Below are 19,338 nucleotides of genomic sequence, written 5' to 3'. Positions count from 1 at the left end.
ACATGGTTTTTTTGGACCGGATTTTGACACTGGAAGCCGCCTCAGAATCCAGACCAAAAACACCTCCCACAGCTAGCCGTGACTGTCGCAGCATTCTGCTCCGGATTAGGCCCAAATGAATGGGCCTAGTCGGGAAGGAGAGTCGCGCCGTGGGCGTCCGCAGCAAGAAAGGGCAGCTCACTTCTGTTTTCCAAGAGCGGGAAGAAACCGCACACGTAACAAGGAAGTGAACGGCTCTGATTGACGTCAATGGGAGGCGGTTTTATGAGGTGGTTTTATGAGGCGGATTCTGCGTCAAAATCTGGTCCAAAAAACCTCGTGCGAACCCGGCTTTATACAGTAACCGCCCAGATGAATGAAGTCATTGGGGGGTTATTTATCCGTTGTACATATTTCGAGGGGCTTATTCCACCGGCAGCGTTTTTGTCTCGCCAATAATTTATGAATAAGCTGCACTCGCATCATAAATCCTGTAACTATTCACCACATGGGATTGGGAGGATTGTTTTACACTGTCCTTGGGCATTTGAGCCTATTGTGCACCTTTATATAACACATGCACATTACAGGTGGACCAAAAAAGTGACTCCAAATAAACCCCGCCCCCTCGTCCTGACAAAATCTCAGCATGTCCAGGGGAGTGAGTCTGTGCAAACAAATAGCAAATCTTACACAAGTCCCAAAAACCAATAAAAAAGGGACAAAGTAACACAAAAAAGAGACAAGTGGCCGATAAGCGGGCCCCAATGGATGGTCAGGAAGGGGTTAATCAACAGCAGCCTAAACAGATGATGGATCGTGAGGGACCCCAGTGACTGTAATGGAGCACGAGGGACCCCGGTGACTGTAATGGAGCACGAGGGACCCCCCGCTGACTATTAATGGGGTCTGGTTTTTAACTGAAATTGCTGGATAGAAAATTCCGTCTCGTGGCCCTTTTTTGTCTGTAGATCTCCAGCAGGCGCACACCGAGCCCCGATGTGACTGTCGCCTAATTCTATGCGGGGTGTTTTCTAAGTTTTGGAGTTACCAGAACTTTTGGGACTCATTTGCGACAGATGGCTGAATATGGCGGCATTCCTTCTGGTCGGTGATGGTCACTGGTCACTTACAATGACCTCGAGTCCCACGTCCAATATCATGTACACCAGTGACAATGAGGTGACGTCAGTGGCCGGCTCCGATCCTGGTCAGTGGATGATTGGGGTTCGGTTACTCTCCGTCACTCACTTGTGGGCCAATGACTGAGACTATCCTGGAGCACATGATGTAAGCCAGCCAATGGCCGCTCAGCGGCTGACTACTGCTGTGTATTATGTGCCCAAGAGACTCCAGAAAACTTCTCAGGGCGTCTTGTGCTCCTTCCATTGGGACAGAATTTCTTTGAGGTCACTTGGATCTGCCGGACAACTCAGGTGACAGTCTGCGGGAGAATGCGACCCTCTGTAGTCCATAGCACCGCCGGCCCAGGGGATGTCACCCAAGGAGGAGGTTTTGATATGTAAATGAGTATTTGTCCAGATTACCACCAAGGGGGGGGGGGGGTCTCTCCTACCCTGCCTCGTATCCCCCTCCTCTATTGTTCCTGCACCTCCCTCCTTAGACTTCCTGGAGCCGCCAGACACCTGGCCCCTGACAATACACCTGTATACACGGTCTCCATCATGTCCCTACTCCCCAAACCTCCCCCTGTCTTCTCTATACAAACACTCTGATAGATGGGGGCCACATAGCCCTCCTTGTGGCCCCTGAGGGGCATGTTGTTTGCACCTCACATTAACATTACAATGAATGCACTTCTTAAAGGAAATATCCACATTCTAATACTGATTGTCTGTCCTTAGATCATCATTATAAGATCTGCAAGGGTCTGACTCCCAGGACCCCTGCAGATCGGCTCACACCCAGGACCCCGGCAGATCTGCTGACACCCAGGACCCCTGCAGATCTGCTGACACCCAGGACCCCGGCAGATCTGCTGACACCCAGGACCCCGGCAGATCTGCTGACACCCAGGACCCCCGCAGATCTGCTGACACCCAGGACCCCTGCAGATCTGCTGACACCCAGGACCCCCGCAGATCTGCTGACACCCAGGACCCCCGCAGATCTGCTGACACCCAGGACCCCGGCAGATCTGCTGACACCCAGGACCCCGGCAGATCTGCTGACACCCAGGACCCCGGCAGATCTGCTGACACCCAGGACCCCCGCAGATCTGCTGACACCCAGGACCCCCGCAGATCTGCTGACACCCAGGACCCCGCAGATCTGCTGCTCAATAATGCTTATATGCCTGGACCTGTCTGCTTCCATATCATACAAGCTGTAGTGGCTGCTTTCGGTACTGCAGCCCTGCCCCATTGACGTCTGCTGATCTGCAGGGTCACCCCCTCTTAGGTCCTTTATGGTTAGCCCCAATTATAAAATAACTTTTACTAGATTAATAATAGGGGTGAATATTAAACAATATCAGGATTGTATTTTATAGAGAAATCTGTTTCCTTCTCCATTTATCAGGCTCAGCTACTCTTACACAGAAGTCTATGGAGAGGGAAGGGGGAGGAGGAGGCTGCTGGAGAAGACACAGAGAAGCTGCTACACTGAGGGAGGGGATGGAAAGTTTTGAAAACAAAATTGATCTCTTGGACGATTGGGCCAGAGTACCAGGGACTAGTCGCAGAGCGAAGATCTCCTAGGAGGGGCGTCAGGTGGGGTAGTGAGGACCCCGAGGCCTGAGATTGGGGGACGCCAGGACGCTTTGGCAATACAGAAGGTCATGATGCTGAGCCCCCAATCACTGGTCACCCCGGGGTCACTGACAGGGAGCGTCATCTGACTAAGGACTGGCCAGTGGATGGCGACACATACAGGACAATCAGGTCACACCATTTTTTTTGGCAAGATCCCTAATATTTCCCCATAGCGCCGCCATATCAGGTAGCGCGGTACACCGGATCATACACTGGCTCTGCTGCTTCTCCTCGGCCTGGTCTCGCAGCTTTCTGGAGATTTCCTTCTTCCTCAGTCTCAGTCTTTGTTCTGTGGCCACAAAGCCTCAGCATCCTCATCTCCATTCCAGGCAGGACCAACGCTTAATATTCATGAGCCCGCCCCGCCCACCTCATGCATTATTCATCACGGCTTTCCCATTGGATCCCGCGGAGGGGGCGTGGTCTCTGGAGCCCGCTCGCTCGGCGGAGAAATACAGTTCGGACTGTACCACGGGGGCCGCTACCAGGGGGATTCGGGCAGTTGAGTTCGGTGCGAGCCTCTTGTCTTTCCAGCAGTTTCCCTCGGACCCAGCTGCGGTTGGAGTGGTAACGGCCGCAGGGAGGCGTGTCTGGATTGGGCGCTCAGTCTGCGTTGGGCGGCCGTGTCTGTCGGATGTCAAGAGCCCGAGAGGCCGCCGGAGCGGGTACAGCGGAGCGGCCCAGGAAAGTCCGAGGACTCTGAGTATGGAGGGGGCCGCGGCCTCGACTCAACCTCCGCCGACCCCGGAGAATGAAGCGGAGAGCCGGCCGGGCCCGGAGGAGAGGAGCGGGGAGAGGGCCGCGCTTAACCTACTGGAGACGTGCGGAGTGTGCCGCTCCAACATCCAGAGCCGGAGCCCCCGACTGCTGCCCTGCCTGCACTCGGTGTGTCTGCGCTGCCTGCCCGCGCCCAGCCGTTACATCAGCCTGCCTGCAGCGGCGGGGCCCCAGCCTGGAGGCGCCCCCCACCCGGGGCCCCCCGCCAACCCCGGCGCCACCGTGCAGGGTGAGTCCCGCCTCAGTGTGCTATAGTGGTACCCCAGAATGTTATAGGGGCCCCCGGGGGAGATTGTGGCCCCCACTACTGTGTCTGGCCTACGTGTGACTAATGGCACCCCAATATGTGCGGGGCCCCCGGGGTAACATTGTATGACCCCAATATGTGCGGGGCCCCCGGGGTAGCATTGTATGAACCCACTACTGCCCCAATATGTGTGGGGCCCCCGGGGTAGCATTGTATGACAACCATAGGGCCCCAATACAGCTTATAGTGACTAACTGCACCCCAATATGTGCGAGCACCCCGGGGTAGCATTGTATGACCCCACTACTGCTTATAGTGACTAATGGCACCCCAATATGTGTGGGGCCCCTGGGGTAGCATTGTATGACCCCAATATGTGCGGGGCCCCCGGGGTAACATTGTATGGCCCCAATATGTGCGGGGCCCCTGGGGTAGCCTTGCATGAACCCACTACTGCCCCAATAGTGCTTATAGTGACAAATAACACCCCAAATGTTATAGGGGCCCCTGGGGGAGCTCACAATGTGGCCCCCACTACTGTATCTGATCAACTTGTGACTAATGGCTCCCCAATATGTCTAACGTTATAGTATGGCCCCCACTTCTGTATCGGCCCCAGTAGAGATAAGTGACACCCCAGAATGTTGTAGGGGCCCCTGGGGGAGCTCATAATGTGGCCCCCACTACTGTATCTGGCCAACGTTTGACTAACAGCACCCCAATATGTGGGGACCCCCGGGGTAACGTAATATGGCCCCCACTTCTGTATATGGTCAATTTGCAACTACCTGCACCCCAATATGTGTGTGTGGGGATCTTTGGGTAAGATGATGTGACTCTACTTCAATAGTGTTTATAATGATGGAAGACCCCCCCCCCCCCCCCCCCCCAATATGTTGTAGGGACCCCTGGGCAAGTGTACAGTCTGGCCCCCACTTCTGTATTCACTATAATACTGTGTATAGTAATGAATGACACCCCGACATCTGCGGGGGATATATGAGTGCCCCATACTCAGGGACGTGTGGCCCCTAGGACTGTCTATACTGACTTGGGCTAGGTACAGATCTGCAGCAGACACCGGGGGTCCCACTGACTATAATGGGGTCCGTCGTCTCCATACTGACAGTGTAGTGGGGGGGGGGGGGCTCCTCTGGGCAGGACTTATCTCTCTCCGACGACTTCTGGTGATTTCTACCCGGACTCCAGCACAGATGTGACCTGAGACGCAGCCGCAGAGAGAATCCGCCACAACACTGTCAGTATGAAGACGGCGGACCCCATTACATTCATTGGGGGAGTGTCAGTGCCTGCAGGTAACCGCTGTTGTACCCTCCTCCATGGTTCGGGTCAACTCAGCCTCAGCCTAACATCACTGCATATAAGATCATTATTGTGTATAGTAACACCCCCAAATCTGCTGCCCCCCACCCTCCATATGACTCCTAGTCAAACTTACATTGTCGTCATCCCCCAATGTACAGTGTTGGCCAAAAGTATCGCCCCCTGCAGTCCTGTCAGATAATCCTGGGTGTCCCCCAGATAATGATTACACAGCACAGACTCTTATATAGTATATAAGTGACACAGGGTATATACAGTATAAGTATTGCCCCCTGCAGTCCTGTCAGATAATCCTTGCTGTCCCCAGATAATGATTACACAGCACAGACTTTTATATAGTATATAAGTGACACAGGGTATATACAGTATAAGTATCGCCCCCTGCAGTCCTGTCAGATAATCCTCACTGTCCCCAGATAATGATTACACAGCACAGACTTTTATATAGTATATAAGTGACACAGGGTATATACAGTATAAGTATTGCCCCCTGCAGTCCTGTCAGATAATCCTTGCTGTCCCCAGATAATGATTACACAGCACAGACTCTTATATAGTATATAAGTGACACAGGGTATATACAGTATAAGTATCGCCCCCTGCAGTCCTGTCAGATAATCCTCGCTGTCCCCAGATAATGATTACACAGCACAAACTCTTATATAGTATATAAGTGACACAGGGTATATACAGTATAAGTATCCCCCCTGCAGTCCTGTCAGATAATCCTCGCTGTCCCCCAGATAATGATTACACAGCACAGACTCTTATATAGTATATAAGTGACACAGGGTATATACAGTATAAGTATCGCCCCCTGCAGTTCTGTCAGATAATCCTCGCTGACCCCAGATAATGATTACACAGCACAGACTCTTATACAGTATATAAGTGACACAGGGTATATACAGTATAAGTATCGCCCCTGCAGTCCTGTCAGATAATCCTCGCTGTCCCCAGATAATGATTACACATTACAGACTCTTATATAGTATATAAGTGACACAGGGTATATACAGTATAAGTATCGCCCCCTGCAGTCCTGTCAGATAATCCTCGCTGTCCCCTAGATAATGATTACACAGCACAGACTCTTATATAGTATATAAGTGACACAGGGTATATACAGTATAAGTATCGCCCCCTGCAGTCCTGTCAGATAATCCTCGCTGTCCCCTAGATAATGATTACACAGCACAGACTCTTATCCTATTAATATTATAAATGTGAAAGTTTGTGAGTTTGGATGTTTGTGGGTTTGTGTGTTTGGATGTTTGTTCCTCAATCACGCAAAACCCGCTCGACCGATTTGGCTGAAATTTTCCACAAACATAGTCACTACACTCGATTGCGCAATAGGCTACTTTTCGTCACAATAGCGCACATACGTTTGTGCCAGGACCCCCACAAAACCCAAACTCACACCACCATCTCTGCAATCTCACACACTTTGGACCATAGCAAGCCACAAAATTCATATTGCCCCCTACAGCCTCGCCCCTAACCCCACACAATCACATACACATATACTTTACCACTTTGCCCCTCCCCTTAACAATACTCCAGGAGGCTCTCTATAACGCTCCGGAGCAGCCATGTTTGCCCCCACCACTCTGACAATCCGCGACACCGCCCACCCATGTCAATACCCCTAGGCGGTCTAATAAATGCAAAAAAAAAAAAGTTTAAAAAAAAAAATATATATATATAAAAACAAATAAAAAGGATTAAAAATTCAAATCACCCCCCTTTCCCTAGAACACATATAAAAGTAGTTAAAAACTGTGAAACATATACATGTTAGGTATCCACGCGTCCGAAATCGCCCGCTCTACAAAGCTATACAAATATTTTTCCTGTTTGGTAAACGCCGTAGCGGGAAAAATGGTCAAAAGTGCCAAAACGCCGTTTTTTCACTCTTTTGATTCTGATAAAAATTTGAATAAAAAGTGATCAAAGCAATAACATTTCCTGAAAATGGTAGAACTACAAAGTACACCCGACCCTGCAAAAAAAGACGCCCTATACATCCCCGTACACCCACGTATAAAAAAGTTACGGCCGTCGGAATATGGCGACTTTTAAAAAAAAAAAAAATGTTTTAACACAGTTTTGGATTTTTTTAAGGGGTCAAAATGTAAATAAAACCATATAAATTTGGTATCCCTGGAATCGTAACGAAACACAGAATACAGGGGACATATCATTTTGGTTGCACAGTGAACGCCGTAAGACCAAAGCCCGTAAGAAAGTCGCAGAAATGCATTTTTTTGTCAAATCCACCCCATTCTGCATTTTTTCCTGCTTCCCAGTACATTGTATAGAATAAATAATGGTGGCATCAGGAAGAAAAATTTGTCCCAGGAAAAATTAAGACCTCATATGGCTCTGGGAGCGGAGAAATAAAAAAGTTATGGGGTTTAGAAGGAGGGGAGTCAAAAATGAAAAACCAAAATCAAAAAATGCCATCGACGGGAAAGGGTTAACTTCAAATCCCTCTGTCCCAAAGTCACTATGTAAAGTTTCTCACAACACCGTATATATAGCAGCTCAAATACAAAGTAACTGCAACACAAAAGTCTCACGTATTCTCAGAATTACAGCAACAACAAGATACAAAGTTACATTTCATATCCCATCCCTTATACACAGTACGGAAATCTTACCCGCGCCTGTATATACCCACTGCTACAATCACCGCAGACGAAGTCGCGGGTACCAGCTAGTATAGTATATAAGTGACACAGGGTATATACAGTATAAGTATCGCCCCCTGCAGTCCTGTCAGATAATCCTCGCTGTCCCCAGATAATGATTACACAGCACAGACTCTTATATAGTATATAAGTGATACAGGGTATATACAGTATAAGTATCGCCCCCTGCAGTCCTGTCAGATAATCCTCGCTGTCCCCCAGATAATGATTACACAGCACAGACTCTTATATAGTATATAAGTGACACAGGGTATATACAGTATAAGTATCGCCCCCTGCAGTCCTGTCAGATAATCCTCGCTGTCCCCCAGATAATGATTACACAGCACAGACTCTTATATAGTATATAAGTGACACAGGGTATATACAGTATAAGTATCGCCCCTGCAGTCCTGTCAGATAATCCTCGCTGTCCCCCAGTTAATGATTACACAGCACAGACTCTTATATAGTATATAAGTGACACAGGGTATATACAGTATAAGTATCGCCCCCTGCAGTCCTGTCAGATAATCCTCGGTGTCCCCCAGATAATGATTACACAGCACAGACTCTTATATAGTATATAAGTGACACAGGGTATATACAGTATAAGTATCGCCCCTGCAGTCCTGTCAGATAATCCTCGCTGTCCCCCAGATAATGATTACACAGCACAGACTCTTATATAGTATATAAGTGACACAGGGTATATACAGTATAAGAATCGCCCCCTGCAGTCCTGTCAGATAATCCTCGCTGTCCCCCAGATAATGATTACACAGCACAGACTCTTATATAGTATATAAGTGACACAGGGTATATACAGTATAAGAATCGCCCCCTGCAGTCCTGTCAGATAATCCTCGCTGTCCCCCAGATAATGATTACAAGCACAAACTCTTATATAGTATATAAGTGACACAGGGTATATACAGTATAAGTATCGCCCCCTGCAGTCCTGTCAGATAATCCTCGCTGTCCCCAGATAATGATTACACAGCACAAACTCTTTGGTAATATCTTCAGTTATTTTGCTTGCAATGAAAAAACACAAGAGAATGAAAATAAAGTCACATCATTGATCATTTTACACAAAACTCCGAAACTGGTGTGGACAGAAGTATTGGCGCCCTCAGCCTAATACTTGGTAGCACAACCTTTAGACACAATAACTGCACACAACCGCTTCCGCTAACCAGCAATGAGTTTCTTACAAGGCTCTGCTGGAATTTTGCTGGATTGCTCATGCTTCCTCACAATTTTGCTTCTCAAGTCCTCAGACAGTTCTTTGGTCTTCTTTCTTTTCTCCATGCTCAATGTGGTCACACAAGGACACAGGACAGAGGTGGAGTCAACTTTAATCCATTTCAACTGGCAGCAAGTGTGATTTAGTTATTGCCACCACCTGTTAGGTGCCTCAGGTAAGTAACAGTTGCTGGTAATTACACTAATTACAGAAGCATCACATGATTTTTCAGACAGTGCCAATACATTTGTCCACCCCCTTTTTTATGTTTGCTGTGGAATTATATCCAATTTGGCTTTTTGACAATTATTTTTGTGGTTTTCCATTGAAGACAAATTAAATGAAGAAAATACCAAAGAATCTGTGACTGTAATCATTATCTGGGAGAACACGAGGATTATCTGACAGAACTGCAGGGGGCCAATACTTTTGGCCAACACTGTATATTTCTCCAAGTGCTGGAGGTCCTCCCCATACTTCTCACCACGCGTGTGTATCACAGACCTCGCACCCTGATATCTGCCCTCGGACACTACCATGGCAGACTCAGTATGGCACTGTATCTAGCTAGTAGCAGGGTCACCTGGGTGTGCGACCCCTAAATTTGCCCCACAGGTCTAGACCAGGTAACTTGCCCGAGGTGGTCCTTATAGTATTCCATTGTAAACCCCGTTATATCATGGATATGATCCCTGAACCCCTAAAATGGCCGTCCACTGGTCTGAATGACTGGAGTCCTCCCTCAATACTATAGGGCATTCAATACCCCCAAAAGTTCTACTGTTACTGTCTGTTGTACCCCCCCCCCCATTCTCTGCTGAACCCCTGCCTGCCTGTATCATTGTGTATTCCGCGCCCTGATACTTTCTATCTGTCCTGTATTTTTGTAAAGTTTCTGCACCGCTTTCAGGATCTCTGCTTGTTGTCGGTGACTGGTGACATTTGCCTGTCCTGGCCCTCACACTACTCACAGCTGAGGGTTTGTTACAGTGGGTGTGGAGATGACCACAGCAGGGCTTATCTATCTTCTGGCCGGTCTTATCTGTGCTGATACACAGTGACAAACTCTCAGCTGTTTGAGCAGGACCAGGCCTGCATGTAAGGGCTCCATAAGATATTCATGCAGTGGGCTCTGCCGTAGTTCCCTTGTTATTGACCCCTGAACCTCTCAATTCTTCAGGCATGTAGCTTATTGGTCGGTGGTCAGGTGACTCTGGAGGGGACATCTTCCCATTGGCAACCAGTCAGTTGACGGCTACCGAAATGTGCGCATGTCCTAATGGTTCTGCCAGTAACATGGCCCATCCCTGCCCCCGCGTGTTTGCATGGTTTAGGACAAAATTGCAGGGTCTGCTACTTTTTTTTTTTTTTTTTGAGTTTTGCTGTAGTTTTTGTTTTGTCTCCTGACCTGGAAGTTTTAGTGTTACTATTGTATGGAGAAGAGAGCGACTATGGAAGTGAGAGCTCACCTGTCATGTGACCTGATATATAGTCCGTACAATGTTATATAACTGATATCCATCTTTATGAATTACTTCATTTTACAATTAATGTTACATCCTGTATTATACTCCAGAGCTGCACTCACTATTCTGCTGGTGCAGTCACTGTGTACATACATTACATTACTTATCCTGTATTATACCCCAGAGCTGCGCTCACTATTCTGCTGGTACAGTCACTGTGTACATACATTACATTACTTATCCTGTATTATACTCCAGAGCTGCGCTCACTATTCTGCTGGTGCAGTCACTGTGTACATACATTACATTACTTATCCTGTATTATACTCCAGAGCTGCGCTCACTATTCTGCTGGTGCAGTCACTGTGTACATACATTACATTACTTATCCTGTATTATACCCCAGAGCTGCGCTCACTATTCTGCTGGTCACTGTGTACATACATTACATTACTTATCCTGTATTATACTCCAGAGCTGCGCTCACTATTCTGCTGGTGCAGTCACTGTGTACATACATTACATTACTTATCCTGTATTATACTCCAGAGCTGCGCTCACTATTCTGCTGGTGCAGTCACTGTGTACATACATTACATGACTTATCCTGTATAATACTCCAGAGCTGCGCTCACTATTCTGCTGGTACAGTCACTGTGTACATACATTACATTACTTATCCTGTATTATACTCCAGAGCTGCGCTCACTATTCTGCTGGTACAGTCACTGTGTACATACATTACATTACTTATCCTGTATTATACTCCAGAGCTGCGCTCACTATTCTGCTGGTGCAGTCACTGTGTACATACATTACATTACTTATCCTGTATTATACCCCAGAGCTGTGCTCACTATTCTGCTGGTGCAGTCACTGTGTACATACATTACATTACTTATCCTGTATTATACTCCGGAGCTGCGCTCACTATTCTGCCGCTGCAGTCACTGTGTACATACATTACATTACTTATCCTGTATTATACTCCAGAGCTGCGCTCACTATTCTGCTGGTGCAGTCACTGTGTACATACATTACATTACTTATCCTGTATTATACCCCAGAGCTGTGCTCACTATTCTGCTGGTGCAGTCACTGTGTACATACATTACATTACTTATCCTGTATTATACCCCAGAGCTGCGCTCACTATTCTGCTGGTGCAGTCACTGTGTACATACATTACTTATCCTGTATTATACTCCAGAGCTGCGCTCACTATTCTGCTGGTGCAGTCACTGTGTACATACATTACTTATCCTGTATTATACTCCAGAGCTGCGCTCACTATTCTGCTGGTCACTGTGTACATACATTACATTACTTATCCTGTATTATACTCCAGAGCTGCACTCACTATTCTGCTGGTACAGTCACTGTGTACATACATTACATTACTTATCCTGTATTATACTCCAGAGCTGCGCTCACTATTCTGCTGGTACAGTCACTGTGTACATACATTACATTACTTATCCTGTATTATACCCCAGAGCTGCGCTCACTATTCTGCTGGTGCAGTCACTGTGTACATACATTACATTACTTATCCTGTATTATACTCCAGAGCTGCGCTCACTATTCTGCTGGTGCAGTCACTGTGTACATACATTACATTACTTATCCTGTATTACACTCCAGAGCTGCGCTCACTATTCTGCTGGTGCAGTCACTGTGTACATACATTACATTACTTATCCTGTATTATACTGCAGAGCTGCGCTCACTATTCTGCTGGTGCAGTCACTGTGTACATACATTACATTACTTATCCTGTATTATACTCCAGAGCTGCGCTCACTATTCTGCTGGTGCAGTCACTGTGTACATACATTACATTACTTATCCTGTATTACACTCCAGAGCTGCGCTCACTATTCTGCTGGTGCAGTCACTGTGTACATACATTACATTACTTATCCTGTATTATACTGCAGAGCTGCGCTCACTATTCTGCTGGTGCAGTCACTGTGTACATACATTACATTACTTATCCTGTATTATACTCCAGAGCTGCGCTCACTATTCTGCTGGTGCAGTCACTGTGTACATACATTACATTACTTATCCTGTATTATACCCCAGAGCTGCGCTCACTATTCTGCTGGTGCAGTCACTGTGTACATACATTACTTATCCTGTATTATACTCCAGAGCTGCGCTCACTATTCTGCTGGTGCAGTCACTGTGTACATACATTACTTATCCTGTATTATACTCCAGAGCTGCGCTCACTATTCTGCTGGTGCAGTCTCTTTCATTGGACAGCCTGATGCTAATATGACCCTGGGGTCACTGTTGCGCTCCTCTCTTGCACTATGGAAGTCGTTGTTGTTATGTCACTCAGAGGTTGCAGGGACATCAGTGCGGTTTTCATTGATGATTTATATAAAGGTTTTTTTACACGTTGAAGTCGCAGGTGTCACCCCCTGAGCTGCGCTCCATTATTATGGCGGTGACTGCGGTTTATTGTGGTTTGCAGCATTGAATAAAAAGCCTACTTTCTGTTTCTCAGGAAGTGACATCACGTCTCTTGGTCACATGGTCACGCTGCTGTCCAGTCCTATTCATTTTAATGGGACATGAGGTCACTTTGAGTTAGAAGAAAGCAGCCGGGTCTTCTAATCCTGAACATCCCCTTAAGGCTCTGTTCACACGGGGTGTGGATGGCGGATGTTGGTCCTGATTCTGACATGGGATCCCTCCTGCGGCGACTTCTGACGGTCACGGCGCTCCGGTCCAGCATAAGCTGAAAAGAGCGGACCTAGTGTGGAGGCCATGACTGAGTCAGCTGTGGAATCCGCCTCAATCGTAGCGCTCACGGGAAAAAGAGCGCGAGCGATCTACATAGACCGCTATTGTGAGGGGGCGGAGTATGATGTAGATTCCGCGCCAAAATCCACCCCCTCTTGCCCTGTGTGAACAGGCTTTAAAGGTATTCAATCATTAAAATTCTGACTAACATGTCGGAGTAGCCTTAAGAAAGGTTAGTTAGTCTTCTCCTTCCTTTCGTTGTCTTCTCTGCGCCGCCATTCAGTAGAAATCCTGGTTTTCTTCTGTATGAAAATGAGTTCCCCAATGCTGAGAGCGAAATCTCCAGCACCGCCTCCATCTTCCCCTGGAACAGCCTCTCCCGCATCGTCTTCTGGCGCATGCTCAGTCGGCTCTGCCGTTGGGCCTCGGGCAGTGCCACATGTTCCTGTGGCTGCTTACACAGTAAGGAGGGGAAAATGGGCCCGAGACCTGATGGCAGAGCCCAGAAGTTTGAAGGCAGTGCTGGAAGACGACGCAGGGAGAGGCCGTTCCAGGTGAAGATGGAGGCGGCGCTGGAGATTTTGCTCGCAGCATTGGGACCGCCCCCAGTGCTGTGAGAGAACTCATTTACATACAGAAGAAAACCGAATTATATATCGAATGGCGGCGCGGAGAAGACGTCTAAGGGAAGGAGAAGAATAACCTTTCTTAAGGCCCTTCCTACGTGTTAGGGACAAAAAAAAAAAATAGCATTTTAATGATTGGATCCCTTTACATATGGCGCCTGCTCAGAAGTGGGGCGAGTGCTGTAACCACCAGTATTACCCAGCGGAGACTCGGGGGGGCATTTAGTAGGTGTCGCCCCCCCCCCTTGTCGTTACGGCTCCCAGATCACAAGAGTTGTCCAGTGTATATGAGACATCTGGGGAGGCAGAGGAGTGACACCGGGATTGTTCCATAGACTTCGGTACGGTTGTGTCTATGGTCCAGGCAATTTGATGGCAGTTTGAAGCCCCCTGTGAGACGGGCAAAAATGAACAAAATCTATCCATCCCCAGGGGTGACCCTGCCCTAACTATAAAAAGAAAAAAAAAAAATTAAATTTAATTTCCCCACAGACTTGTAGTAATCTATTATCAAATCGTTCCTGGACATTCCCAAAAATGGTGGAAATAAAAACTAATTCTGCAAAAAAATAGTTTTGGATTGTTATAAATGTATTAAAACCTGTGACCTCTGCCCCCTGTTATGAAGTAGACCCCTCTAGCCAAAGCCCCGGCCACTGCTGAAGTTTTTGTGAGGACCTCGGCTGTCGGGACGTCAGTCTTCTCGTCATCGCTGGTCCAGGTAAAGGCTGCAGCTGCCTGGCACTGCCACCGCCTGATGGTAAAGTCCTGGCTGTAGTTTCCACATTGTGCCGTCATGGCAGGTCTCGGCCGGATGAGTTTGATGTTTGCAGTGCGGCCCGGGGTCAGAGTCCGCAGGAATCCTTCACGTGAGGTTGTCACCGGCCACAATGAGGTGTCATGTGCTGGGGGGAATCGTGTGCCCGTTAGATGCTTACTGGTCTGAAGGCTCATCTGTACCCCCCACAACAAGCTGGTACATACCAATGGATTTACATCTGGGGGGTAATGAAGGCCCCCAGCCCACAGATCTGCTGTCGGAGCCTATTAGGATGCCTGTCGGGTATATACTGAGAGGTGTAACACAAATGTGCGTCCGTCAGAGAGATAGTCATGGAATTTGGTCATTTTTGGATGTGACTAGAGGAAATCCAAAGTGTTTCTTCCTCTGTACTGGAAATGTTAGATTGCTTGATATTTTATGTAGTTTCCCTGCTAGAACTGAGCAATATCCTAGTGTTAGTAGTCAAGCTGGAGGATCTGTGCTGCCACGCTGCTGCCGGTGCAGAGGATCTGTGCTGCCACGCTGCTGCCGGTGCAGAGGATCTGTGCTGCTGCCGGTGCAGAGGATCTGTGCTGCCACGCTGCTGCCGGTGCAGAGGATCTGTGCTGCCACGCTTCTGCTGGGCTAGAGGATCTGTGCTGCCACGCTGCTGCCGGTGCAGAGGATCTGTGCTGCCACGCTTCTGCTGGGCTAGAGGATCTGTGCTGCCACGCTGCTGCCAGGCTAGAGGATCTGTGCTGCTGCCGGTGCAGAGGATCTGTGCTGCCACGCTGCTGCCGGTGCAGAGGATCTGTGCTGCCACGCTTCTGCTGGGCTAGAGGATCTGTGCTGCCACGCTGCTGCCGGTGCAGAGGATCTGTGCTGCCACGCTTCTGCTGGGCTAGAGGATCTGTGCTGCCACGCTGCTGCCGGTGCAGAGGATCTGTGCTGCCACGCTTCTGCTGGGCTAGAGGATCTGTGCTGCCACGCTGCTGCCGGTGCAGAGGATCTGTGCTGCCACGCTTCTGCTGGGCTAGAGGATCTGTGCTGCCACGCTGCTGCCAGGCTAGAGGATCTGTGCTGCCACGCTGCTGCCGATGCAGAGGATCTGTGCTGCCACGCTGCTGCCGGTGCAGAGGATCTGTGCTGCCACGCTGCTGCCGGTGCAGAGGATCTGTGCTGCCACGCTGCTGCCGGTGCAGAGGATCTGTGCTGCTGGACCAGAGGATCTGTGCTGCCACGCTGCTGCCGGGCTAGAGGATCTGTGCTGCCACGCTGCTGCCGGGCCAGAGAATCTTTGCTGCCATACTGCTGCCGGGCTAGAGGATCTGTGCTGCCACGCTTCTGCCGGTGCAGAGGATCTGTGCTGCCACGCTGCTGCCGGTGCAGAGGATCTGTGCTGCCACGCTTCTGCCGGTGCAGAGGATCTGTGCTGCCACGCTGCTGCCGGTGCAGAGGATCTGTGCTGCCGGGCCAGAGGATCTGTGCTGCCACGCTGCTGCCGATGCAGAGGATCTGTGCTGCCGGACCAGAGGATCTGTGCTGCCACGCTGCTGCCAGGCTAGAGGATCTGTGCTGCCGGACCAGAGGATCTGTGCTGCCACGCTGCTGCCAGGATAGAGAATCTTTGCTGTCACACTGCTGCTAGAATGAAGCACTTCTACCGTCACGCTGCTGCTTGGCTTGAGGGTCTCTGCCACTACATTGCTGCCGGACTTCAGCGTTTCTGCCGCTATGTCACTTCCTGGCCTGAGGAGATTGGTTGCCGGGCCTCTGTGATGGACAAGGGTCTCGGCTGGATACGTACAAAAAGATGCTGGTTACGAGTGGTCATCTATATAATGCGCCTCCTCCTTAGACTGTGGCGGCCGCAGCGAAGACGAAAAACTTAAACTTCTGTTCACTAATTCATTTGTGTTTTGCTTGGAGTTGTCAATCAGTGTAAAACCGAGGTCGTCTCTTTATTAGTATAACGTTATTGTGTTTTGTTTTGTTTTTATCTTATCTTACTATACTTACTTACTAATACTATACTAATATTATACATGTGACACTTTGGATGTTTGTTCCTCAATCACACATAAACCACTGAGCGGATTTGGATGAGATTTGTTCCATAGATACTCTGTAACCTGGAGTAACACATCGGTTACTTTGTATCCCGGTACATGACATGGCTTCACTACTGTTCTGGATTTATGGTCACACTAGCTGGTACCCGCGACTTGGTCTGCGGTGATTGTAGCAGTGGGTATATACAGGCGCGGGTAAGGTTTTCGTACTGTGTATAAGGTCTGGGATATGAAATGTAACTTTGTATCTTGTTGTTTCTGTAATTCAGAGAATCCGTGAGACTTTTGTGTTGCAGTTACTTTGTATTAGAGCTGCTATATATACGGTGTTGGTATAAACGTTACATAGTGACTTTGGGACAGAGGGATTTGAAGTTAACCCTTTCCCGCCGATGGTATTTTTTGATTTTGTTTTTTTTTTTCCGACTCCCCTCCCTCTAAAACCCATAACTTTTTTATTTCTCCGCTCTCAGAGCCATATGAGGTCTTAATTTTTCCTGGGACAAATTTTTCTTCATGATGCCGCCATTATTTATTCTATATAATGTCCTGGGAAGCAGGGAAAAAACTCAGAATGGGGTGGATTTGAAGAAAAAATGCATTTCTGCGACTTTCTTACGGGCTTTGGTTTTACGGCGTTCACTGTGCAGCCAAAATGACATGTCCCCTGTATTCTGTGTTTCGTTACGATTCCGGGGATACAAATTTATATGGTTTTATTTACATTTTGACCCCTTAAAAAAAGGCAAAACTGTGGTAAAAAATTTTTTTTTTTTGAAAAGTCGCCATATTCCGACAGCCGTAACTTTTTTATACGTGCGTGTACGGGGATGTACAGGGCGTCTTTTTTTGCGGGATCGGGTGTACTTTGTAGTTCTACCATTTTCGGGAAATGTTATTGCTTTGATCACTTTTTATTCAAATTTGTATCAGAATCAAAACAGTGAAAAAACGGCGGTTTGGCACTTTTGACCATTTTTCCTGCTACGGCGTTTACCGAACAGGAAAAATATTTGTATAGCTTTGTAGAGCGGGCGATTTCGGACGCGGGGATACCTAACATGTATGTGTTTCACAGTATTTAACTACTTTTATGTGTTCTAGGGAAAGGGGGGTGATTTGAATTTTTAATCCTTTTTATTTGTTTTTATATTTTTTTTAGTTTTTTTTTAAACTTTTTTTTTTTTTGCATTTATTAGACTGCCTAGGGGTATTGACATGGGTGGGTGGTGTCACGGATTGTCAGAGTGGTGGGGGCAAACATGGCTGCTCCGGAGCGTTAAAGAGCGCCTCCTGGAGTATCGTTAAGGTGAGGGGCAAAGTGGTAAAGTATATGTATATGTGATTGTGTGGGGTTAGGGGCGAGGCTGTAGAGGGCAATATGAATTTTGGGGCTTGCTATGGTTCAAACTGTGTGAGATTGCAGAGATGGTGGTGTGAGTTTGGGTTTTGTGGGGGTCCTGGCACAAACGTATGTGCGCTATTGTGACGAAAAGTAGCCTATTGCGCAAACGGGTGTATTAACTATGTTTGTGGAAAATTTCAGCCAAATCGGTGGAGCGGTTTTTCCGTGATTGAGGAACAAACATCCGAACATCCAAAACTCACAAACCCACAAACTTTCACATTTATAATATTAATAGGATACTATATTACACTGCTCCTGCAGCCGCTTATCTCAGGTCTCAGGTCTGTTATCTCTCTATGTAACACTCAGCTAACCCTCAGTCCATTGTGTACAAGCATCTGCATATTATATGATCTGCTCCAGTGCTGACACACTGGAGGGGAAACACCTTTACTCCACATTGGCAGTTTGCTAATATTAAACATAGCGGCAAAAAGAAAATCTAATTGTTGCCAAATTCTAAAACGACGAGAGCTATGAAGGAGCCAGAAGTCACAGAGTTCTCCTCAAGCGGTGCTGACTGGGATCATCGGCGCCAACAACACACTCATTATATGGCGTCCCAGCGATCTGCTGAGATGCCGGAACAATCACAAGCACGGTGTGAGGAACAAGTTCAGCAGCAGGACAGCTTAAGAGCTACTGGAGCAGGCGAACCATCCACAGCAATTTGCTGAATATAGGCGGATCATTGACGCCAACAACACACAGATGAGGTTACGGGCAGAGACTAGTGGTATATATTCTTCTAAAAAAAACAAACAAAAAACAGCCCAAAAACTTTACATAAAACATATATTTATCTCTTCCCTCTTTGATTCTGTGTCTCTCATTCTTATAGATTTTCAATTTTAGTTGAAAAATTTTTTAAATTTTTATTTTTTTTTAAAAAAAGTAGCACTTTTAGAAAAAAAAAACTGTCAAATTAAATAAGAAATTCAGTAAATAGTAAGCTCCTTTCTGTTTCTAGAAGATTCTTTCCAATCCTCTAGTCTTTGTAGTTTCTTCTTATCGGGTGTTGACTTCTCCTCCTTTTATTTGGGCGTTCTCTGTAGCTCGGTGTTGAACTCTGTGTCCAGACAGTCGGTGAGGCAGCTCTTTCTTCTTGGAAATCCCAGCACCGCAGTAACCGTTTCCCGCTCATCCATTGTAAACCTTGGTCTGTATGTGGACGAACACG

The 19,338-nt window shown here is 47.6% G+C and overlaps 1 protein-coding gene across 2 annotated transcripts in view; it reads left to right on the top strand.

The window, feature by feature from the left end:
• The first annotated feature begins 3,208 nt into the window (after positions 1-3,208).
• TRIM24 (tripartite motif containing 24) overlaps positions 3,209-19,338 on the top strand; it is a 47,145-nt gene continuing 31,015 nt past the window's right edge. For both annotated transcript variants that reach the window (XM_075275467.1, XM_075275466.1), the window contains exon 1: positions 3,209-3,759. In XM_075275467.1, the coding sequence (XP_075131568.1) occupies positions 3,459-3,759 (301 nt within the window). In that variant the 5' untranslated portion in view covers positions 3,209-3,458. The remainder of the gene's footprint in view (positions 3,760-19,338) is intronic.

The sequence above is a fragment of the Leptodactylus fuscus genome, chromosome 5 (genome assembly GCF_031893055.1).
Source record: "Leptodactylus fuscus isolate aLepFus1 chromosome 5, aLepFus1.hap2, whole genome shotgun sequence".
In the NCBI taxonomy this organism is placed as follows: domain Eukaryota; kingdom Metazoa; phylum Chordata; class Amphibia; order Anura; family Leptodactylidae; genus Leptodactylus; species Leptodactylus fuscus.
The sequence above is the reverse complement of the archived record's forward strand: the minus strand, read 5'-3'. Positions and strand labels throughout refer to the sequence as shown.